Raw genomic sequence first — 26,534 nt, forward strand, 5'->3', positions numbered from 1 at the left:
AGGAGGAGGAGGAAGAGGATGGCACTGGGAGAAGGAGAGGAGAAAGAAGAGGTTGGAACTGAGTGAAGAAGAGAAGAAAGAGGAGGGAACTGAGAGAAGAGGAGGAGCAGGAAGAGAATGTCCCTGGAAGGAGGAGGAAAGACTAAAGAAGAAGGAGGCAGATGCTGGCACTGGAGAAGGAGGAAGAGGAGGAGGTTGGCACTGGAAGAGAGGTGGATGCTGCCACTAGATGAGAAAGTTGATCGCCCTAGAAGGAGGAGGAGGAAGCTAGCATTTACGGCAGATGCGGCAAACGAGTCTGGGACTACGAGTTAAGAAGCAGAAAGAGGTTGGCATTGAGAGAGGAAGAGGAGGAAAAGATCTGCAGTAGATGAGGATGAGGCCTACACTTAAGGAAGAGAAGCCCTGTACTGTATTTGCAAGGTATATCACGGAGTGCAGTAGCCACTCTGTAAGTAGGAATGACGCAGTTTCAAAATGGCGTCCTGTACATAAAGTATGGGAGCATTTAAGAGAAAACGGTCGCAAAGCCCAGTTCTAAGCTTATGAACTAAAAGACCTTCGCTATTCAAGTGCAAAACTACTCGCAGTCTTGCTATCCTTTGTAGGAGTCGCAAAACTGAATTGCAAAAATATTGATTTTTTTTTCTTCTTTCATTCTTCTTCATCAGTCACAACTCCAAAACAAAAAGGCCTACACATGCATACTATACACCAAAACACTGCTTGTCAAGTGTAGATGTGTCTTTGCATGTTTAAGAAAGCATTCAGGCTATGGCTCGTGAGTTATGACCTGACAACCACATCGCAGTCTTTCGTAAGTACTGTACACCATTTTGAAGACTACTGGTTATGAACAGCTCGCCTACAGTTAACCCCTAACCACCGGCTGACGTGTATAGCCGTCACGATTTTGGGCACGGAGCAACGCCAGTTGTGATGTATAGCCGCATGCATCTTCCCACCATCCTTTGAACTTTAACTTATCCTCACTCATCGATGGGACCACCTTGAGATGTGGGGGATACTTTCACTTGAAAGAGGAAGAGTTGGTGATTCTTATGTATCTTTAATTTTTTCTCTAGCTGTTGTAGTTTGGCAGATATTAGGGTCTGAAGTAAGGGTATTTTTTTTCCATCATGGATATCCCCCATAGGGAGGAGCGTGTAACATCGGAAAACCCCCGGCGTGTAGGGGTTAAAGCACATATTAAAACACATCTTTTCACGGGAAGGCACCCTATTTTTGCTCCTTCAGTATGCTATGCATGTACCAACCCAAATCTAACATTTGCTTTATGCATAATTATACTTCCACAAAAAGATCATAAACTAGAAATCAAAAATTTTGTTCTAAAATGATTGTTAAGTAGGAATGGCAAAAGTACACAGATAAGAGAAGGAGAAAACACAGAAACAAGAGAGCATTCAGGATCGGAGGAGATTTGGAGACCTATACCCATTACTACACTCCATCAGCTACAGGTCTGTGACTAAAGTGTGGAATGCAGTAATTGGTATAGGTCTCCAAATCTCCTCCCAACCTGAATGCTCTCTTGTTTCTGTGCTTTCTTCATCTCTTATCTGTGCATTTTCACCACTCCTACTTCTTAATTGTTTTACAAGAAAATTTTCGTTTTCTAGTTAAAATTATCTCTAACCACTCCAATATTAAGTCTATAATCTGTACTATGAGTATTAGTATGGCTATATCTTACCACTCCAATCTGATGGTGGTATGTGGGGGTGCCCATCACCAACTCATTTCATGCTTATCATTCTTTTATGTGTCTGTCCTCCTCTCTTCCCATTTTTACCATCTTTCTGTCACTATTTATATACTCGTATTACTCTTCTTTCCACTTCTGGTGGCTCTACACTAGTAACAAGCCTAATGGCTTCCTGTAACCTGTGAAACCATTACAACATCTGGGTGGCAACCAAAATCAAATAAAGGGGAAATGTAGAGCATGCTACAATGTCCCCATTAACTGGGTGGAGAGATGCAAATGCAGCATCCAACCAGGAAACAACCATCCTCACTAATCTCCACGCCTCACTGCAACGAGGCGCTTTCAGTCACACGGGAACATCGGTTTGCTACACGGGATAGCCCTGCAAGAGCGTTACTTCTCCACAGTTGATGGGTCTGTGTGATCTGAGACTGGGCTAGCACAACAACAACAACAACTTCAATCTGAAGTCTACCTTAAGCTGAATCAAGAAAAGAAAAAATGTCACTCATCTTCAGAAGGTTAACAGAGTTATCACAAAACTATTTGGCACCATATCTATCCGATAACATCATACACGGGTAGAATAGTCTGTAACATCACAATATTAACCTGCCATGTGCTGGCTATTTTTAGCCCTATGGGTCATCCCAGTCCCGGCCATTTTTTGACCTTTTTTTTTTTTGGCTAAAATGATAGATTCTGATGTAGAAGCAATGAATTTCGCCATTAAAATGCTCACCGAGGCTCGGAAATGAGTTTTATTAAGTCCAGCATACTCGTGTAGCCTACAGGTATATCCTTTCTCTCACACTCACCATGTACGTGAGAGAAAGCCGTTATCTATGTAAGGTATACTCAGGAATTTATGCTGGGAAGGTATACCATAGCAATGTTCAGTATACTTTTCTGATTACTTACTAGTTCAGCATTTATCACAATTTGCATGTCTTTCTCACTGTGAATGCATTATCTTACACTAACTTGAAGATAGGTACAACCTGACTTCATTACGTACAGTCCTGGCACTTACAATAAGGTATTTACAACTTGATTTCACTATATAGTCCTTACACTTACAAGAAAATATATACAACTTACACTCACATGAAAATATTTACAAAATGCCTTCACTATGTACAGCACTGGGTGAGGAACACAGGCAGAGCGAGCGTGAGGGGGGGGAACGAGTGAGTGTATGGCCTTGACAACCTGGGGGATGGTAGAGGAACAGTTACCTTAATGCCTGCCAATTTTTACCAGCGAATCTTGAAAAAAGCAGTCACAGTAAAGTTTTTTATTTTAAACCATTTTAAAACGGCACTGGCACAGGCCGCAGCATTATGTCAGACTGTTTTGAAACAGCACTGCCAAGCGGCGGGTTAATAAGTAAAATCAATCACCCTGACCTGTTTACATCTCACATTACGTAGCAAGTGTTAAAAATTATAGTGAAATGAAGTTCTCACCCAAAATGTGGTGTACTGCTGACAATGGGGAAGACAACTCATCCAGTGTTGCAGTTTGAGGTGATGCTTTCCCCCCATGACCTTTACCGTTATCATCTATCTCTGCAACCAGCCACCAGTCCATCATCCATCCATATTTGGTTCCCTGTCGTGCCTTCAATTTTCCATCTCCACATTCCACGGCTCCATAATGCTTGTTCAGCTCCATCCACAAACAGCATCTCTATTGCTGATGCATCCACCACTCTGAAAGCAACAGTGATGTGAGATCCAGCACTACCAAATATATCATAAGTACTGTTAGAAAGGCAACCTAATGTTGCAGGATGAAAATAAATCACACCATGCAGTAAACTACTGTATCTCCATGTAAAGTGCTGTACACCCATTCTCCATGAATGGCATGTATATGTGATATTATAGTAAACAATAAGGACTGCAGATACCAAAAGTATATAAAGAATAATAAAAAAAATACACTAACATATTAACCCCCTCAATACACTAAACTTTACAAAGCAGCCTACCAGATATTCTGTCCCAGCCATCTCACTGGATGATTCCCATGAGGAGCAACAATGATGACAGATCCAAGAAATTCCCATTATACAGTACGTTCTCCAGAGATACTGCAGGGCAACAGAATAGACTCATTGCAACCTACCAATATACTTACACCCCACTCTAGGGTTTCTACAATCCAAATAGGTAATAAGGGATTTTTTATTTCTTTTTTATCATTTCCCTCTCTGGCTCCTTCAAAACTGCAGCTTAATAATGTGGGCATTATGAATTTGTTATTCTGATAGGCTTATATTCTAAAGTTTCCATACTGAAACCAAAGATTATATGAAAAAAGTGTGATAAGGTGTTTCTCTATGTGCAAAAACAGCAACCAGGCAACAGCATTATGAATATTGGTAAAAGGTAGAGGAATTTTGTGGCAATAAGTTGGGGGTAAAGTAACTAGAAAAACTTGTGGAAAGAATACACAGTAAGTCTTCTAAAATGATGACCAGCATTTTGTGGTAGAAAATCAGTGGTGCAATCTTCAAAAGAGGTGATCAGCACTGTTAAAAAAAAAAAAAAAAAAAAAAAAAAAAAAAAAAAAAAATCAATCCCACATTAACCTCCTTGTGGTGGAAGATGGCAGGATACCACTGTCCTGAACATATTAATGCAGATGAACTTGAGCCTGCACTTAATGCAAGCTTAATAATAATAATTAAAATAATAATAATAATAATTAAAATAATAATAATAATAATAAATCATTACCATCTCTCTCCCACTAAAGAAAGCGAGATGGGGTTCTAAATGCAAAGAATACAAAATAGTGGGCGAACAAATCAACAGAGTGCCTAGTGAAATGGGCCACTCATTCATTCATTCACCATTCAAGTCCCCAGAGTCCTGACTTGATTTCATTGGCCTAATCATCTGTACATATTTTTACTGAGGTAATTTTCTTTTACAGATCTATCTATTTATCTATTGTCAGACGCCATAATCCCGTACGGGGTGGCCGTTTGACTCCGAGATATTTGTTTTACAGGGAGGGGCACTAACCCTCCACCAACCCACTTGACACATAGGGAGCACGTATGGTTTGGTTATATGGTTACCACCCAGCATTGTAAATGGTTTCTTGGCTTACAGGAAACCATTTGGCTTGTCACTCAATGTAAAGCCACCTGTAACAGAAAGAAAAGCAATAAGTAGTGACAGGAAAGATGGGAGAAATAGGAAGAGATACATTTCACAAAACCTACCAGTGTTAAAAACTATCAAGTTCTTTCTCAATCACTGTTTCCTACGTTGTCCACTCTACAGATGCTACTGTACATACATTCTTTAATAATTCCATTTCTACTGCTGGGGCTACCTCTGAAAAAAAAAAAAAAAAAAGTGTCTACCTCCTGGGTGGCTTGGAAATGGCGCTTAGGGTCATATTCTTTTTGTTTACGGAGAATATTCCCTGTCACCTTTTACTCAGGCCTGGCAACTTTGATCATTCGGTAGGGAGTCGAACGGCCACTTTTGCTCAGCTGGTGGGTTAAGTTCTATTACCAGTGCGCGGCTCGGCTTGAGAGGCCAGCTAGGTGACTTTGATCATTCGGTAGGGAGGCGGACAGCCATTTTTGCTCAGATTGTGGGGTAGGGTCTGTGTTACTCTCATGTAGCTGGGAGTGTCTGAGTAATCCAAGCAGCTGAGGGACTCTGTTCGGTGCAAAGGCAGATGGCCATTTCTGCTCAGCTTGTGGGTTAGGGTCTGTGTTACTCACACGTGGCCAAAAGTGTCCAAGTGATCAGGGTGGTGGGTGGATTTTGACCATTTGGTGAGCAAGCGGACAGCCATTTTCACCCAACTGGCAATGTAGGAAATTTTATGTTCAGATACAGACAAAGAAGTCCAGATATGGACATAACAGAGCCAAGGCTTAAAATCTGGTTATGGAGCACATCCGGCTATGGAGCATTCGGATAACTGAGTGATTACTGTATTCCTTCTTGGAAGAATTGGCACTTTTGAGAAGCAAAAAAAAACATATTATTTCTACCTGGAATGGGGAATTTTTAAAACCTGCAAATATTAAACCAAATAACATTAACAAGAACATCACTAAATAATGGATACTTGTACAAAATATCCGATACATCTATTAATGTAAATATTTATGCAGTTACTAAGAACTTATGGCCAACAATTCAGTGAAAAACGCCTGTAAAGGAACATTTTAAACTCTAGATAGCCACAATATACCGGTAGTCACAAAAGCACGAACACTAGGGATAAAAACAAAAACGTCAAACATAAAAAACGTGAAACTGAAATGAGGCGTAAGGACCAATTATTGTAATTATCCCAACAACAAACACTCTACGGGTCAGGTTAGGTTTGCTAGAATGATACAGCAATTCCGAAAGGTTTAGACTGGAGTACTGTTCTTTTCCAGACAATACTGGATGATACTTATCTAACCACAATACTGGATGATACCTAACCTAACCTAGAGACAAGCTTGCATTGAATAATTACCTTAAAATGTAAAGAAGCATAAAAACAGGGAAAAATGTATGGTGAATGAAATATCAATGATTACCAGTGAAAATAAAAAAAAATAAAAAATGGACATTACCCATAATATCCACCATAACCAAGAATTATAAAATCATGTAGTATATAAAAATAAAAATACAAAACAAGTACAGAAGGCAAGTTTCATTAAAATAAATAAAAAACTAAAAATAAACATCATTACAGTGGGAAAACGTACTGGATAGCAGCAGCTGAGGTCTGAGCTGCCTGTTTAAGTGAGGACTACCCACCACAAGTCACGGAGCCACCTCGTAACGTTTAGCCTGACTGGGCTGCTGAGAAAAATAACCAGGTGAATTCAACACCACCACTATCCAAGCACTTACATGAATACTGCTTCCCCATCCTCCTCCCACTACAATACCACTACATCAGCATTGCCGTCATCCCAACTACCCACCTCTCTTCTCCTTTTCCTACATCTCACTACTTCCCTTCTTTTCCACACAACCGTCATACCACCATATAATTCTATACATATAAGCAAAACGTCTAACACACACTTACCACTGTGAATATTTGCGAGTTTCTCCACCCAATATTGACCACACCTTCGTCCTGCGTTATGCCGAGTTAACATAGCGCGTTAGATACGGGTCCTGTAATAGGTTTTGATTTGCTTTCTCCCTCCAACTAAACTTGTAATATTTGTCCAATTATTTGGTAAGATCTACGAATATTACAATAAAATATGCAATTACCTCAGGAAGTATTGAAATTATGACAACTTATAATACAGTACTACCACCAAGCTGCAACACGAACCGTATTTGAGGCACAAAACGTTTCCCCAAATCTCTGAATTTCTTTGCGGTCACCTTCAAAATGCATAATTTGACAACATTCAAAACCTACACTTATCTGCACAGTTAGATTAAAATTTGACGTTTCATATACATTGTTGCCGCCATTTTAACGAAAAATACTCTGCAAATGTTATGTAAGGAGCAACTAATTCTAACACCCTCCCCTTAAAATTAATATTGGGACTGTATACTGCCTCGCCCCGGACATCTACGCTCTTGATGGGGCAGAAAAGGATTCGATGGATCTATGGAATAAAGTAGTTCTACAAATACCTATACCATGTTAACAACTACAGCTGAAAACAATTTATAATACCATATATTACTATCTATCTATGGCCAGACGCCATGTAAGTGGTAGTCCTATGTCTCTGAGTTAGTTGTTTCTCGGGGAGTCCACTTGTTGACACGTAGGGCCCACTAGTTGACACGTAGGGAACATACAAGGATTGGTTACATGGTTACCACCCAGCATTTTAAATGGTTTCCTGGCTTACAAGAAACCATTAGGCTTACTTAATGCAAAGCCACCTGAAAAGGAAAGATTAATAAAAAGTGACTGAAAAGACAGGGGAAATAGGAAAGAGGGCAAACAGAGAAAGAATGATAATGGTGATGGAAGAAGTAGGCAGCATTACTTCAAGTGAGTGGATGATGGTCGCCACCACCTACCACCAAACACTATAGTATTTAGTCGAAGCATCATGTCAAATAAGTGGCTAATCCCATATTACCCCTTTTTAGGTGTAAGGACCCGAAGCTAGGTTACATTAGACTACGCTACCTGTCGCTAGCATGTTGCACCAGCTAGTTAGTGCGCTATTTAAAGTTTGGTTTCTTTTTGGACACACCTTATACAGCATGTCCAAGTGACGACGTGATGTGGCTAGTGTTAAACTAAAGCTCAAAGTTGCCGCTACAATACGCCACTGTCGTGAACACGTTATGCCGGCTAGTTGGTGCACTATTCAAAAAGTTTGGTTTCTACTCACCTCGTACATCTAGGTGGAAAATCCGTCGAAAATAGCTACTGCTCACATCAGAATTGTAATATTTCAACAATGACATATTATGGAACAAAAGGTCCAAGATGGACCGCTGGTGTGAGACACATCATGGTGTTCATCAGCCAATCAGAAATTGGCAGAATTATCGCATTTCTAACAATTTATATGGTCTCTGGTGCTGACGAGTTACCTAATGATGCTTATGAGGATCCTACAAGCAGTGACGATGTGTACCCTGAGTGAAGCAGCATAGCATCCACTCGAGCCAAACCTCCTTATATTACCCTATGCCTCGCTGCTGGGAAGGACCCTGGTGGGGTGCTGTCTACCACAAGCGGGTGCTAGTTCTCTATACAAAGTATGTACTGTACTGTACTGTACATGTAGGACAACCCCGCAGTAGCAGTTGCCTACTGTACCTGTGGTTGATGGTCTGCTCTGCCGGACAGACTGGGTTGAGCAACATCAATAACATCATCCAGCCCTCTTGAGTTATCAGAAGAGGTTGGATGACTCAATCGCTGATGCCTGTCCAGGATGCAACACAGCAGCCCATACTATTAAGCACATTATGGAAGACTGCATTGCACACAATCACCTGCGCCAACAACACAACATAACACTCCTTGGGAGCTCTGTGGGAAAGCCTTGTCTCAGCCGTGGCCTTCCTTAGGGACTCAGAGCTGTTCGGCCAGACTGCCTAGGGAACAATAACAACAACTACTACTACTACTACAACAGCCCCAGTTATTAACAGACTGGGTTGAGCAACGGCCACAACAGCAACAAGAATCTCACAACTTGGGTATACAAGTAGTACAGTACTTTTTTACTTTAATCTGTACCTCACTACTCAGGTACAGTGTTCAAGTGGTACTTCATTACTGTAACATAATACACCTCACTTCTCAGGAATACAAGTACTGTTGTACTTTGATACACTAATATAATATACCACGTTTATCAGGTATGTAAGTAACAATGAGCAGTTGAAATGTGTAGCAGTTTTGCTGTTTAATACACTTATATGGAGTAATGAAAGAAGTTGAATTTCTGTAAATATTTAATTTCATGTAATATTTCAGTCTTACTCCTTTCCTTTTTCCTTTTTAATGTGTGTGTGACAAACAAGTCTGAACATAAACCACTAACTTAGTATTATAGACTGATACATCATTTGATTCCCTAAACATACACAGCTAGAATCAACGAGAACACTCAAGAAAGTTAACTAAGCACACTGTATAGAAGTTTGGCATATCAATATGCAATTCGCACACCGAACTCACGAACATTCCTTGCATGTGAATGATTGTGAGTAACAGGCATCCACACAAAGGCAATCATTAGCTTCATTATTAAATACCCCCTAGATAAGCTCGATTGTGAAATAACCTCCAGACAGGCTTTTTCACAACACATGTTTGTCAGTACGGGGTGTGGCCACATTGGCAGCCTGGCAAGGTGTAATCATATGCTATACTGGACACCTAATGAAGAGCATGAGTCTCATGCTGTTTGCATGGTGCTGTCTTTATTTCATCCTGTGATGCAGCATCTGTATGTGGAGATCTTGATGTCCAGTTGTGGTGGGTACTTTACCAGGACACTGCCAGTCATCAACTCAGCACCCAGGTGAGAGTGAATGAAGATTTGAGTGATGAGATTCCGTGAATGTTGGCGTGCATCAGAGGTCAGTCTTGAGCCCCTTATTGTTTGTCATGGTGCCTGAAGCTCTCTCAAGTGACTTCTGAAATGGACTCCCAAGGGAGATATTGTACGCTGACGACTTGGTGTTCATTGCAGAGAATGAAAGTTAAGTGGAGGAAAGATGTAGGATGTGGAGAGACGGAACATCGGGCAGAAGGGTTTGAGAGTAAATGTGGAGAATATAAAAGTGCTGATATCTGGGGCTGGTGGGGGTACTATCAATGCAGAGGAAGAATGGCCATGTGCACTTTTTTTTTTTTTTTACACAAGGAAGAAAGATCCAAAGGCTTGAAGCCCGCGAAATCGTGGCGACCATCATCCACTCACTTGATGTAATGCTGCCTACTTCTTCCTTAGCCTTTATCATTCTTTTTCTGTGCCTGCCCTACTCTCTTCCTATTTCTCCCATCTTTCCTGTCACTACTTAATGCTTTTCTTTCCGTTACGGGTGGCTTTACATTGAGTGACAAGCCAAATGGTTTCCTGTAAGCCAAGAAACCATTTACAACGCTGGGTGGTAACCATATAACCAAACCATACGTGCTCCCTACGTGTCAAGTGGGCTGGTGGAGGGTTAGTGCCCCTCCCTGCAAAACAAATAACTCAGAGTCAAATGGCCACCCCATACGGGATTATGGCGTCTGGCAATAGATAGATAGATAGAAAAAATAATAAGATAATAGAGAGCCAAATTCAAGATCTGTTCATTTCGAGATGCCTGGACACACTGTAGTTAAAAGACTGGAGGTCATAGGTAATACGAAATACAGTACAGACAGAGGAAGACGGTTACAGAGTTGACCTGTTTGCCACATGGTTGTGGGAGGTAACTCGGTCTTGCTCTGTATTTGTGAGTTGACCTGTATGCTACAAGGCTGTGGGAAGTAACTCCATCTTGAGCTGTATTTGTGATATGTGGATGCTTAAATGATGTAGTGGTATTAAAGGCAGACTACGAGATAATGCTGATTTCGTGTGTGTGATGCATCAGGGAGAGCACATAGAGATTGTCAGGTGTGAAAGGATTGATCTTGCTAGTGAATCTCATCAGTGTGTGGAAGTCTAGAGCTTTGTTATTTGGGGGGACATGCTGTGGGACTGGAGCTAGCTCTGTGGCTAGGGTAAGGGGTGGTTGGAAGAAATTCAGGGAGCTGTTGCCTCTCCTGAAACTGAGAGGGCTTTCCTTCATTGCTAAGGGATCTATGTATGTGGCATATGTTAGGAGTTTAATGCTGTACGGTGGCGAGACCTGAGCAGTAAAGGGAGAGGATATTCGGAGGCTCAAACGTGCGGAAATGACAATGATTAGATGGATATGTAGTACATTCTTGACCGCGAGGCCTGGGGAGGGGGGGGGGTTACTGGTTGGGTTTGCAACTGAAGAGCTGAGAGGAAGGATGGGACTGGATTGTACTGGTGCTGTGATAAGGAGGGGCAGACTGAGATGGTCTGGGCATGTGGAGAGGATGGAGGATGACAATGGGGTGCGGAAAGTGAGAAGTGATCAGGGATAGAGCTGAGACAGGCAGACTGAAAAAAATCTGGGACGAGGCCACAGAGTGTGACCTCTGAGATAAGGGGCTGAATAGGGAGCTGCCACTCCAAAGACTGAGCACCATGGAGAGCCGCAACTAGGCGACCAAGACTGACGCATGCAAGCATGTTGGGGTGCCTATAAACAATACAGTCTGAACAAGCCTGACAGTCACTGAATGACGAAATCCAAAGGGCTAAAACACTGAGCTATGCCACCTTCCATCATATCTAAAACATGGTGAAGATTAAGACTGGACAAACGTGGCTAAGCATCAGTCCTTCCGGACTGAGGGACTGTACGGTACTCCAATCCAAGTCGCAAAACAACCACAAGTTCCATTTCTCCCAAAGTGCAATCATAATGGGTTAAATTCATTTGCCTCTTTTCTCAAAAGCAAGTGATTGGTGCATAAAATAAATCTGTGTTCACATGGATGTTATGCAAGTCCATGATCCTACCACTGCAAATCACTGAAAGAAGTGCAGCACATTGAATAAAAATATTAATTGGTGCTTTTTCACAGTCTTCCAGTACATAGTATTTGCTTCTGATACAGGGAAAACATTTTGAAATGGTATATCTACTTGTTTTGGTTGTTTGGCTGTTCTCATGAGTACCTGTGTGTGAGTAGTGGAATGTTTTGATCAGTTTCCATTTGAACATGGATATTCTAAGCTTTATTATCTATGTATAATAAAGATATTACTGTACAGGAAATTTGGTTGCTTTGCAAGTGTGTATTAGTGTGCTGGGCTCCTGTATCAAACATTTTGTGTTGTTTGTGATATGCAACATGTTAATTTAGATACAAGATACTGTTGTGCTAACCAGATAACATTGGCTGTCTTAACTGCTGATTTGAATTCATATCACAATTTCATCACAGTACAGTAACTCATGTACTGTAAGCAGCACTCTACAGATTACATACTATAAAACCCCTTCAGTCAGAGGACAGATCATGTACTATATTATGAATAATATCATATAGTTTTATGGAGCTTAGAAGAAACCCTTGGGATGAAAGAGTTAGAAACTATCTCTGTTAACTCCCCCTTATTCAAAAGACATAGTTTTGCATTTTATTTTGGGACATGCCAAATTGTTTCATTTTTCTGACCTGAGAAGGCTCTTCCTTCACACAAAGGGGAAAATTATTTGCTACATATATAGGAACTGTTATGCTGTATGGCAGTGATATGTAGCAACTGTTATGCTGTACAGCAGTGATATTTTGGGCATTAAAGGAAGCTGACAGCTGTATGTTGGATCATACAGAGATGAGAAAGCTCAATAGATGTAAGGTGCTTCCTTGAATGACAGAGTTGCAGATGGCAAAAATGTGAATGACTTGCTGACAGGTTGGAAACTGAATGAACTAGTGATGCATAAGGGTAGATTGAAATGGTCTGGACATAAGAAGGGTAAACAGATAAAGGAATGTGAATGTGGGTTTAGAATACCAAGAGATAGACCTAAGAAAAGATTACTGACTGCAATACCTCAGGGTTTAGGAATGGAAAAGGATTCTGGCGATCCTGTGGCATGGAAAGCTGCCAGTAAGTGAAAACACCAACACAAAAAAGCATGTACAAGGCCTTTCCAAATAAACAAATGAAAATTTGGGGTGACTCCTTGGGTTGGAGGGGTTACAGTTAAGTACAAACAGTAAATCAAACAGTGCTGCATAGCCATGCTGCGATGCAGGGGTATATAATCAACAGACTGCTGCATAGCTCTACTTTCAGTTTACAAATGCTAGTGTTATTTAAAAAACATTTCCATACAAATCTACCACACAAAACTGTGTTTTTTACTTACAATTTGCCTATTTCAGCAGAGATGAGCACCCACTGTGCCTTAGTTAGAACAGAGGGAAGTGAAGCAATTGTACTACACCACTCGCAAGTTCTGCGCCACTGTTTTCCACATCAAAGGCTTGCTTTTAAAAGAAAATATAGTTCTGTGTCACTGTTTTCCACATCAATGACTTGTTTTTAGAAGAAAATATAACAGAAGGCATGGTCTAGTTTTTACAGGAAATTATATGATACAGCTTGTAAAAACAGTTCAGGTGGAAAGTCTGTTTAATTTCTTAAACAACTGAAGCCTACAAAATATGGCAGCCTAGTTATGCAGTCTATTCTAATTACATTTTATATTTTTTGCATTAAAATTTCAAGGCTGGCCTACCAGTAAAAAACAGTTACACTTACAATACAGTACAAAAATACTCTGATATTATCTTATGGTGTCCCTTCCACGGCTGGTAATTTTTAGGACACAACACTATAGTCCTTGTATATTAACTTTCTCACTGATGCTCAGAATAATTATTTTACAGTGAAAAATTTTTCAATTTTGTTACACCATTACACTGTATGAACTACCCTGCATCAAATCAACTTGCAGGTTCACATATATACAGTAATTTTATTATTAGGGGTAATGCAGGATATGACAGAAGAGAGTAAGTTTCCAAATTTAAAAACTGATTGGAGGTGTCTTGTTTTATCCTAGTGACACTGGGGTTAAAGTTGCTTACAGTTTTTTGACAATGCTCGTAGGTAGATCACCTGCCATCTTATGAATGGGATGTGGGTCACTTTGTTAAAATACTGTTGCCACTCATGCATAACATCCATTATAGTTCTTTCAATATACAGTATGTTCATTTTCAGTTGTCTGTTTATTGGACATAAGTGTATGGTATGAGTGATAGGTAATGCTTTTCAGGTCATTGGCCACCATGTCTGACAGTCTCGTAGTATCTGTCTACCTGTTGCCATTTCTCGTTGACATCCACTTCTTTCATTTTCATTTATTTAGCTTTCAAAATATTTCAAGTCTTTTTTTTTCTTTCTATTGCTTCTCTCTTCTCATTTCACTAAGCTGCCATTTCACTATGTCCAAATATTTATGTTAACTTGTACACAGCATACCGGTATTACTATACAGATACATACAGCATATCTGACTACTGCTCTGTCTCTCTGACAACTTGCTTCCTCCAAGGAAGTCCTCTACATACTGTTGGTGAGAAGTGAGTATTGGTTGTTAATTACTTTAAAACTAAATGCTGATTGTCTAGCTCTGAAATTCATTTAATATACAGCCAATCCCTCACTACCCCCTCATGCAGTATAAGGTATATGGCCTATTATGTAGCTTTCTTTGGTCCTATGGAGAAAGTATAGATTATTATGAACTTGCACCTGAGAATATCACACTATTCAAGAATAATATAGACACCATATACAGTACACACTCCCAACTCTGCACATTCAATTTCCAAAAACCTCCACCTTCTAAAATATTCTTTCATGCTGTAGAGAGGCGTTGGTATCACGGGTCCTCGCACAATCAATGCACATTTGAATACAAAGTTCCTTTGTAGATATGTCTAGAAGCTGATGATAATTTACTAATGCAAGGTACTTCACTGTATTTACTATTCACAGTTCTCTAGATTATTTATTACATAAATTTCCCATAGCTAGCATTATGATCCCACTTTCCCAAATATAACTCAAGCATTCTGGATATGAGAGTTTATACTGTATTTCCATGCCTCGTCATGTTCTCTCTCAAAATTACGATACCCTTTTATCCACATTCAGTCTCCTGTGCTTTCAGTTTAGCTGAAATTGAGATTACAATGAAATGTAACCTCTTTAACTATAGATCAGTTGATGACAAGCTGGAAATTTTGTTGCTGTAGATAAGGAGAAGGCAATGGAATGTTAATGACTTTTTTTAGATTTGTGATTGTCTAAAGTCTAAATGGTAAAAGCTGTGGATAGGTTACACTGTTAATTCTCAGAATGTAAAATGTTTTATTGGAGATCAAGTAGGCAATAAGATGGAAAATTTCAAGAACTGAATATGCCACAGCCATACGACAAGTAACTGGTCTTCAGACTCACCCTAGGTTGCAGATTTGGCCTGTTCCTCATGCGTATATTGCTGGAAGAAATTGAAAAATTATATAGGATTAATACACAGTTTCAGTGTTAATGTACACCAGATACAGTTAGATCTCTTACAAAACCTGGGGACATGGATATACTATAATGTGGTTGACTAATTTGTTACTTTTCCTCAAGTTTAAGAAGTATTCTTTATACCTGGTTCCATCCACTTAAATTTTGAGCCAATTATAATGTCTTTTTTTTTCTTATTTATCAATGCATTTCAAAATTAACTTCTTAGGATACCCATGTGGAGAGGATGGAGGGTGAAAGACTGACGAAGAGAGTGTATGTGAGTGAGGTGGAGGGTGGAAGAGGGAGGGGGAGACCGAGGATGAGATGGAGGGATGGGGTGGAGAGGTATATGAGAGAGGGGGGTGTGAGTTGGGAGCAGGGTAGTGAAATGGCGGGGGACAGGGCGACTTGGAGGCGATTTGTTTGTGGCCACCCCAAACGGGATTGAGGCGTCTGGCAATAGATAGATAGATAGATACCCAAAGTATGCCTTGTGTACCTGTGTGTATTAGATGTGGGGCTATTTTTGAAACTTAAATGGCTAAGGGGTTTATCTGATAGGAAGATTTAATTCTCTCTTCTTGATCATTCATTATTTTTGTTAATGTGTTAGGCTGCCTGTTGTTGTTGCTGCTGTCGTTGCCTCAAGCTCATCTGGACATGAGCATATTCCACTGCAAGCTGAAGTTACCTTTTTCTTGCTTTTCTTCCTAGGCCCATCAAATCACATAAGCAATGATCTGTTTCTAAAAACAGCGGTGCAGTGTGATAGCTAATCCAGCATCATCATCATAACCCTGTGTCCCATATAAATGGGTGAGTAGCTTCCAGAAGCAGAAGAACAATGAACAGAGTAATATGAAAGTGTCTAAAATCTTGACTCCATCCCACAAAGATACCATTCACATTCTCATTAGGTTACTCTCCCAATACCTGTTACAGTTTATTTCTCTACCTGATTCTGCCTAGATAAGAAATGTGCAGAGCCATCAACTACATGCAAGCTATATGGTGATATGTACCGTACTTCAGGAATTTATGAAATATGGTATATGGTATATGCTATATGGTGATAGGATACTATATGTGTTGTACTGCAACTGTTTAGTGCTTTGAGTGTCAGACTCAAATAAGACATAAGAACTTAATTAAAATACCACTTCACTGTTGGTCAGTAGGCAGAGTAGTGGAATGTTAGCTGAAATGATGTGAGATTGAATGCAAGCTGGGGCAGGGAACAGTTTGGTGATTTGATGTGCATCAAAACTATCTTTTCAGTACTGTATATTATCACCTAACCCATAGACATATCATAAAACAGCCCCACACCAAACCTGAAAAAGATAGCCTTAGCATGTACTGTACAGCATTCAGCATGGACAGTGGTTATTAGAGTCAATGTGGTGTGTTGTGCACAGGAGGACTGCTTGATCTCAGGGTATGGACTGTCTAGTTTGTGCACCCAGGGCAGATACATTAAGAAAATATACAAATTAAATAGTGTACCAATAATGTAGACCTGGAAGCTTAAGAGTTCCAAAAAAATGCAAGTATCTTAGCAACAGGAGTTTATTTTATATGAAAATAAACCATCTAACCCCATCCCAACTCACATCATGCCCATTACACTGCCAAATCCCACCCATTTCCATCTAAAGTACTTCGTCCTTTGCACTCCCATAATGTGCTTGTTCATCATCCTCATTCCAATATCCAGTACCTTCACCTTCCTCTCTCTCAAATCCTGATCTCTCCCTCTCATGCTCATTGTCACATTGTACCAAAGCTAGAGGCCACAACAACTCCTTTTCCTTCTCAGCTCCCTTATCCCATTCCTTCACATTCTCACCCAGAGATCCTACTCCCTCACCCCAAAACCACTTGACATACCAGATTGAGTGCGAAGGCAAGGAGTAAGGTGCGTGTACCAGGGTCAAGGATGGCAGGGAAAGTTACTGTCAGGCCATCTCTGGACCGGTCCACTAAGCCCACATCATTAGGGAACCCTGCTGGCACCACCTTTCAGTTGTTGACATAATACATGAGCAAAATGGAAGAAGCATTTTGTGCTGTAGCTATATTTTAATGCTGAGAAAGAACCAAATGCTAGAAGCCTGCAAAAAGTTGTTTCTTCCAAGAAAAACTGAACAAAGGAGAGTCAAATGAAGCTGCTCTTTAGATTCTTTATTTAGAAATTCATGTTTACCAATACTGTAATTTGCTTTCTGTAAATCATTGCTTTCTGAATGACTGCAATTAAAATTAAAAGTAGCCAAAAATAAGAGAGTACTTCTTTACCTCATGTGGAGCCTGCCCACAGGTGCAACAGCTATCGTCATGATTCAGGTAGCACACAATGTCACCAGCACTGTTGTTCAAAGTGAATTTGGATCCTCTCCCCTCAACGGTACCCAATGATATGTCAGGTGGAATGGTCACAGTTACTTCCTGAGGGAGAAGATAGGAGAGTGAAGTCAAATGAAAGACAGCAAAATATAGTGAAGAGGAAGAACAGGTGAAAAGTGGCTGGAGAAATGTCAATGAGATAAAGAGATTGATGAAAATGGAAAGACAAGAGTTGGCCAAAGTGGGAAATGAATAAGCAGGATGGAGTAATAAGTGACAGACAGGTAACAGACAAGAAATATAAGAATGTATAGGAGTTCATAGTTATGACAGATGCCCCAAGGAAATGAGTACTGTACTTGCAGTTAAGCTAAGTGCCTTGGTCAAAGACAGCAGAATGAAAAAAATAAAAATAAAACAAAGGCAAACCAGAACAGCATTACAAATGCTTACTGAAGAATGTCTCATAACCATTTACAAAACAATACAGTATTTGGCACTAATTTTTTGAGTTACAGAATGGACATCTAATGGATAATATGACACACATATTGGAGAATATACATGCAAGTACTTAGCCCCTTTACTGTGTGATGTCTTTTATCTCCAAACGGTTTTATATAACTCAGGAAAGACTTTTTGGGTGGTAGTGCTGGAGATTGCCTTCAGTATTTTAGTATTTTTCCATGACAAATACAATCATCTGGAGATAGCAAAATATATGACTGTGGTCTCAGGCTGAAGAGCTTATTATTGTATGTTGATGCCCATTTGAGTTATAGTGCTACAGTACAGGTTGGTGGTAGGTGGTGGTGACCATCATCCACTCATTTATGTGGTGCTGCTTGCTTCCGTTCCCTTTTCATTTTATCTCCGTGTTTGCCCTTCTCTCTGCCTACTAGTCCCTTTCCATTTTGTCACTTTTTATTACTGAGTACTCTTCGTTTCACATTAGGTGACTCTACACTGAAAGACATGCCTAATGATTTCATGTAACTCAGGAAACCATTTACAATACTGGGTGGTAGCCATACAACTGAATTATGGGGTGAAGTAGGGCATACTATGATGTCCCTGTTAATTGTGTGGAGGGACGCCAATGTGGCGACCATCCAGGAGTCAAATCTCCACACTATTCTCAGTGACTCATCGTGGTGAGATGTTGTTGTCTGCAAAGAAACTTTAGTTCACTACATGTGACGGCCCTGCTTACTTGTGGTTGATGGGTCTGCTTGGCCAGACAGACTGGAGCTGGTGAAAAACAATAACAACAACAACAACAACAACAGTATAGGTTTCACCCAGCATAAATGAGCTGTTCCCACAACCTGCACAGTATAGAATGTCACAGTACAGTACTTTAACATGAAATTTGATGAACCTTGTTATGAACTAGGATTGAGTTCATGGGTTACTAGTCTACTGGACCTCTTATAGGCTAGAATGAGTTTACATGATTACTATATTGTTTTTATTCTAAGTTGGCCTAGTACTGCCATCTCCCCTGTTTCAACAATGAATTATGATAATGGATTAACACCAGAAAATCATACTAGTCATGAAAAGCTATGGAAAGAGTGTAGAGCCTAATACTGTCCTATTCTGACACTGAGATTCATGAACTTGGGTGCAAAAGGAAAAAAAATTGGGCCAAGTTAAGGTGAAACTAGTACTGTCCAACTAGACCTCCAATCAGACTACACTCGGAATGGGGTTAGGGATCTTTGTTAGGTTAGAACAAACCTGCTACTACTACAGTATCTTTGATTGAACCGGAGGCATTATTTGTGATACAGTAGTATATTGTGAGGACAGGATGCAAGTGATGCTAATGTGTCTAGATGCAAGTGAACAGGGAATACACTGGTATACTGATGCCCTGTCTTGAGTATACGGTACAGGTACTAGCAGTCTCGTGGCTCAAACATCAAGTGTCACTGAAGGAACTGTGGACTACAAGAACATGATACAAATGAACATGTTCAGATGCAAGTGCTGTACTGTAAATTTAGTGTGTGTAACTGCACATGAAGGGGGAGTATGATGATGCCTTCTTTCACTTATGACACTAACTGTCTCTTGGGGAGCACAGCAGGAATCATGGAGAGTGCGGTGGATGACAAGGACAGGATGCTTGCTGCGACTGGCCAGGTGGAAGGTGACGCCAGGACCACGAGGGGTGGAGCAGCAGCAGCAACTGGTCTCCATAGCAATAGAGGCAGTGTACATTAAAGACTTCGTGGAGTCAGTGATGCTGTATGTGTCGCCTGAAACGATGGAGAGGTTAAACTTCCTCATTATGTTGGTGTCTTTTATTTTTTCACTGCTGCCTTCAAACGATTTTATTCTACTGTGGAGACTTTTTGAAATGATGGAATTAGATGCAGTAATGCCTACATTTCTTCATCAGTATGAGACACTGTACCAAAGATGTTAAACCCTCTGTATGTCAGGATTCTCTCAGCTGAATAAAATCGTCCAGTGTTAGACAAAATAAAATTCCTGACTGTCCCAATACCAAAAACAGGGGACTACAGAAGATAGTTATTAAGGTCTTTCATTGATATGAGATCTCTTAACTGTGCAAAATATTCTGCTGTTTGCCAAGGTAAAATACAGAACTGCAGCAAAAGGTTTAAACAGCACTCACGTCTTCTGGAGGTGATGAAGATCTGGTAGACAGAGGCAAGGAGGTCAAGGCCATGGTGCCGCCAGAAGCCTGTCTGATCCAAAGCTGAGATGCCCACTGGAGGGGAGAGTGGGGGTGCAGATGGGGCAGTCGACTGCTGCAGGCCACAGGGGGAACAAGAAGCAGGTGCAGTTATGTCTCTGTTTTACAAATGTGTTTACGTTTTATAAGCTATCATGAGCAGTTTCTGTCCCCTTATGGTAGCCCTTCATTTATTTTGATCTTGAGCCACTTCACCTCTCAGTCCTCTACCCAAGAAGTCTACATACAAGACTTCAGCTGACGTTTGTTCAACCTGCCAATCTACCCTCCATATTCATAACTGTGACCGTCCTTAGCCAGTTGTCCTCATCCCTCCACTTAATATGTCCAAACCATCTTAATCTTCTGGTGTGAACAAGCTGTGATTTGATAAGCCATATGTCTTCTATGTTCATTACTCAACCCTATTCCTGTTCCTAATAACTAAAGGAAGCAGCTGTAATCGGGATTATCAATGAGGCCACAGAAAAATGTGGAGGTTAGGTTTGTGGGTGGATACCACATTTGCATCTCACCATCCAGGTAACTGAAAGCCAAGGTAACTGCTTGTTGCAGCACGGCAGTCAAGATGGAGAATATGATTTTAGGCCAAGTTAACCCTTTCGCTCCTAAAACTTTTTTTTTTTTTTTCCCAACGTGGAGACGCTTACCGTATATTGGACTTAGCTTAGAAGAGTCTTTTCGGTTGGGTCAGCCTTAATTAGCCCCTTCAATACAAGAACTCTTTCCCGAGTTGAGTAAAAATCATCTGGAGGCAGCAAAAGTAGAAAAGTGCATCATCAAATTGAAGATGCTAAAGTGGAAAGTGTATACCAGTGTCCTGCCGCTCTGGAGGTTGACTTCCATTCTGTATACCATTTTTGCATTACGTGCAAAGTTTGATTTCCAAGGATGATCACCCTTCCATTCTCTCTCTCTCTCTCTTATAACCCGTTTTAACCTAAGATAACCTAACCAACCTAACCTAACCAAACTAACAAATTAACCTAAATTGATACTGCTAGGAAAACAAGCCTACCCCACCGTAAACGTCCATGGCTTTAAAAAATATGCAAAAAAAGGTTTGCAAATGGCTATCAGTGACCTGGACGTATTGATGTAGCGTAGCGGCGTCGTGGTAGAGGAAGGGGTGAGGAGCCATGGGTGCTATCACGTAGGGCTGCCCCAACATGGCCGCCTCGTAGGTAGGGGGAGGCGGCATAGCATCATCACGCTCCATCTGGGGGCAACGTCGGGTAGCTTAGATAATGTTTGGTTATACTGGGTTAGATTATAGTCGATGGTTGCTTATATTAGGGTAGATTAGGTTACGTTAAATTAGAACAGAGTACATTAGATTAGCCATTCTAATTATAGAATTCTCAACTATAGAATATCATCCTTTCTTTCCATATCTTTGTACTGACATCTGTTATCTCCATATTTCCTGTGGCAACACGATTCGATAGGATACCTATTGCTGACTCCAAACAGACTAAAAAAGAAAAAAGAATGTGTCAAGGGAGTAAGGCCACGTTCTATCGCGGAATCCACAAATGACACAGATCACGTTACTTTTTCCCGGGAAGAAATCACGTTACTTTTAACATCTCTCCCTCACCGACTTATTTTTCCATCAACATTGGTATTCTTTTGTACATTATTTATGTGTATCGGTATTAAGATATAAATAACGTTCAAGAGAATATTAAGGTGTAATATGAAGAACAAATCGCTAAAGAAAAGGTGCTATTAATACGGTTTTACATATAACAGGACCGTATTCTCATGGGGTTATATTTCGTAAGACTTCTTCCTCACCGATTTATTTTTGCACGTAACATCTTGAAAATCTCTTGTATGTCGAGATTAAGGACGAAAAACGTGAATAATATACACAAAAATATTGAAGTAATATATAGGCAGAATAAATCGCAAAGGAAGAGGTGACAAGAACTTTCCCGCAACGAGGTATATATTCTATTTGACCAACGAAATTATGGCTCGCGGTTTCAGGATCAGTCTGGTACTTCATTTCTCTCTCTCTCTCTCTCTCTCTCTCTCCCTCAGCTGAACAGAATACTAGAGTTGTACCTACTATGAGCGGGTTATCCTATTTCGTCAGTGGTGGCTATCCTGAGAGTGGTGCAGGGTAGGTGTTAGTGGCAGGTATCAATACTCATACTGGTCGACCACTGACTACCTAGACGCTGGTTATCGACTACTGGGGGAAGCTCTACTCGACACATCTCACAACCTACACGCACATACACACATATCTCACACCTACACACACACACACACACACACACACACACACACACACATACACAAAACACAAAGAAGCAAGAAAGAACTCCACTGAGAATCACCAATAGTTCTTTCCGTTGAAATATTCATGGCCGTAAACTCATAGCACACACACACACACACACACACACACACACACACACACACACACACACACACACACACACACACACACACACACTTGAATTTTGTTGTGTGAGCGTATGCATGCTTGTACGTATGTATGTAACTATGTATGTATGTATGTAACTACGTATGTATGTGTGTGTCTACGTATAAGAGTTGTACATATTCTGTGATTAAGGTGGCATGTTTGTGGCTTGTTGCATTATTTACGAATTCTCAGTAACTGCATTCTTATAAAATCAATGTGTATGAATGTATGATATGGTTGCTGAAGGTGTACATGGATTTACCTGTTGGTGTGCACGCAGAGGAATATTTAATGCGTGTGTGTATATTGCTACGTGTGTGTATTTGTGTATGTGCGTGCAATTTGTATTTTCTGTATTTTCTGTGTCTGCATCTGTGAGACTGCATGAATTTCTGTGTGTGTGTGTGTGTGTGTGTGTGTGTGTGAAATCCGGCTGCAATTTATGAGTATGTGCGTGTTGCATGTGGGGGAGTAAATTATGTATATGTACTTCTTGTGTGGGTTTGTTGAGCCTGTGGGTGTACCTGTGCGTGTGTACCTGAGTGCCTGTGCAGCCAAGGTCAGAGTGATGAGTATCGACCCTGTCCTAGGCATTCCCTCTCCCCCCCCCTCAGGCAGTACTTTCCACACACACACACACACACACACACACACACACACACACACACTTTATTATCGATCGTTTGTGTTCGTGCTCGGTATGTTTGCTATATTTATGGCAATTTCTAGGCTTTACCGCGGCATGTATGGTGGCTGGCTTCTTTTACTACTATATGCTGGTTCATTTCCTTTATTATCACATCCTGATCCTAAGTACAGCACATCCTAACGCTCCTTTATTACTTTCTCAGTGGCTCGGTAGTTGCACAATAAATGGCTACCATATATAATCCTTAGTGTCCAGTTCTCTTAAGCTTTATTGGGCTATTGAGTTAATAAGATCCGCTTGGTTATAGTTTTTCAATAATGCCCTCTTCTGCTATGCCTGGAAAGTGTGGCAGACTGGCCGTTCGATGGACAGAATTTGTGAGATGATGGTGATGATGATGATGATGATGATGGTGGTGGTGGTGGTGGTGGTGGTAGTGTGGGGTGGAAGTGGAGATAAGGCTGGGAGTGATGATGATGATGATGATGAATAAACTAAAAATAGGTCATCATATTCAAAAGGTTAAAACTCGTACGAGGTGACTGAAAGTACTCGTTATGTCGATCTTTTAATGCCACCAGGTGCGTAGGCCTGTCACCTGCCCTTAATTACCCTTGCTCTAGACACGCATGGGGGTACTATGGGACTGGCATTTACCGTTTATTATTATTATTATTATTATTATTATTATTATTATTATCATCAGTATTAGTATATACACATATGATAATTATTTTTTCCATTTAGAATTGCATGTTATAAAAGCGCTTATTTGTGATGTGTGTGTGTGTGTGTGTGTGTGTGTGTGTGTGTGTGTGTGTGTGTGTGTGTGTGTGTGTGTTTCTACTCCAGACGATTTTTTTTCATCTTTGGGGAGACTTTTCTTACTAGCAAGGTTAGACATAGTCAGCATTAACCCCTTCAGTACGTGACTTATCCTGAGTTGAATAAAATCGTCTGAAAGTAGCAGTAATAAAACCTGTAGTAGTAGTAGTAGTAGTAGTAGTAGTAGTAATAATAATAATAATAATAATAGAGAAAATGTCAGGGGATGCAAAGAATAACCAGGTGTCGTAATACTGGCTCATATCGTCAGGCAATATACGGCTGGATTGCGTGGGATTACAGTGATAAAGCCTCAGTGTGTTGTTTATGTACGTGTGGTTGCTGCATCATTGTGTGGGGTGGGGATGTCATGCAGTGTGTGTGTGTGTGTGTGTGTGTGTGTGTGTGTGTGTGTGTGTGTGTGTGTGTGTGTGTGTGTGTGTGTGTGTGTGTGTGTGTGTGTGTGTGTGTGTGTGTGTGTGTGTGTGTGTGTGTGTGTGTGTGTGTGTTATTATTTTGTGTAAGTTTTGGAGTTATATATACTGTTTTTGAATTTGTGTCAAACTCTCAAAATGTAAAATTTGCTCTCTCTCTCTCTCTCTCTCTCTCTCTCTCTCTCTCTCTCTCTCTCTCAAATAATGATGCAAACAGAGAAAAAATTAATAAGAGAAATTTAAACGTACCACTATAATAATTTCGTGTCTACATTACTACACTGAATAAACTTCTGGGAGGAGTGGAGGATGAATGAGGCAAGTTCCTGTATTCTAAATGGCTTCTGATTCTTAACACCTCTTCCTTGGCGATTTATTCTGCATGCCACACCTCAATATCCTCGTGTATATTATAGATGCAAACTGTGTCGATGCTTAAAATATAATGTAATAGGGTGTCAAAGGCAAAATGATTCGCTTCGGAAGAGGTGTTACGAAATATCTGAAGCCAGCAAATATAGTCCATGTTTTTATGTCCGTTCCCTGATGCCTGTGAGGAATCCAGGTTCCATATTTACAGATTTGCTTGAGATTAACTTAGGTGTAGGATTGATTGTATATAACTTCACCTTTATGTGTGTGGAATTCTGGTTCCATATTTACAAACTTTCTTGAGTAAGTTTTGTATAAGAATGACTGCTAATACTTTTATATACGAGGAATCTTGGTTCTATATGTATGTACATACTTTCTTGAGATTTAACTGTGTATAAATCGGATTGTTTTCGTTTATATTATTATCATTACTTATACAGCTGACAGACAAACATTTAGCAAGGAGGTCATTAGATTCAAGGAGTTTATGACCGTCGTGTAGTTGAATCATATACACGTAGTCATTAATCTCGGCCTTCTTCTTCATTAGTGTCTGATAGTTTGGGGAAGTGTAATTACTGACCTCAAACTGCGCTCTGCTATAATGCTTCCCTGGATGTGACCTAGACGCTTCGCACACTCGATAGCCTCTAAATTAATCCTTCTTCATTAAGGCCTGACAGTTTAGGGAATGTGTAAAGGAATTATTGACCTCAAACTGTGAACTCTTATCATGCTTCCCGTGAGGTGACCTTGGCGCATGACACTGAAATATTTAATGCATAATTTCTGAGTGCACCTTGTCACGGAGGCCCCTGAGATTTAGGTTGAGTGTACTTAGGTGTAGAAATGCCTTGGGTATAGATATTGGAGTGGTTTTTATACGTACGATTGTTGAAACTGGTGTTCGTGTGTGGGGAGGGAGTTGGGGATTGTGAGAGAGAGAGAGAGAGAGAGAGAGAGAGAGAGAGAGAGAGAGAGAGAGAGAGAGAGATGAAACATAATTAAATACATAAATAAATTATACAAATATGGTCGGTGGACTGCGCTTCCATAATAAATTTTATGAAGGGGAAAATTTTATTTATCTTTTTGTTTACTATACACACTCATAAGACAAAAATCGCCTGACTTAAGCTAAAATAGAACACTAGAGTAGCCCCGACCGTGAAAGGGCTATCGTGGTTCTGGGTTCAGCAGCGATAAATGCTTTCCGTGTAAGTGATGCATTTTTGGCAGACTACTTTGCCTTCAAGGTGACGCTGAATTTATGGTCCGCTTATTACCTTGATTTATGATGGGCTCCTTAAGTTACCCAAGACTGGACGTTACTGGTCAAGGCTGGATCCAGGGGTACTGCCCATGCTGCCCGGCCAACACCCCT

At 40.4% G+C, this 26,534-nt stretch overlaps 1 protein-coding gene across 1 annotated transcript in view; it reads right to left on the reverse strand.

The window, feature by feature from the left end:
* Positions 1-9,847: 9,847 nt before the first annotated feature.
* The window catches only part of LOC145413747 (uncharacterized), a 48,766-nt gene continuing 32,079 nt past the window's right edge, over positions 9,848-26,534 (reverse strand). The window contains exons 2-8 of the mRNA XM_080283407.1: positions 21,509-21,643; positions 20,344-20,479; positions 19,767-19,960; positions 17,646-17,795; positions 17,238-17,366; positions 15,288-15,327; positions 9,848-9,864 (exon numbers count right to left, since the gene is read on the reverse strand). Coding sequence (XP_080139533.1) covers positions 15,289-15,327; positions 17,238-17,366; positions 17,646-17,795; positions 19,767-19,960; positions 20,344-20,479; positions 21,509-21,643 — 783 coding nt within the window. The 3' untranslated portion in view covers positions 9,848-9,864; position 15,288. The remainder of the gene's footprint in view (positions 9,865-15,287; positions 15,328-17,237; positions 17,367-17,645; positions 17,796-19,766; positions 19,961-20,343; positions 20,480-21,508; positions 21,644-26,534) is intronic.

The sequence above is a fragment of the Coenobita brevimanus genome, chromosome 97, assembly GCF_032717465.1.
Source record: "Coenobita brevimanus isolate Jiangsu-jjx chromosome 97, ASM3271746v2, whole genome shotgun sequence".
Classification (NCBI taxonomy): Eukaryota; Metazoa; Arthropoda; class Malacostraca; order Decapoda; family Coenobitidae; genus Coenobita; species Coenobita brevimanus.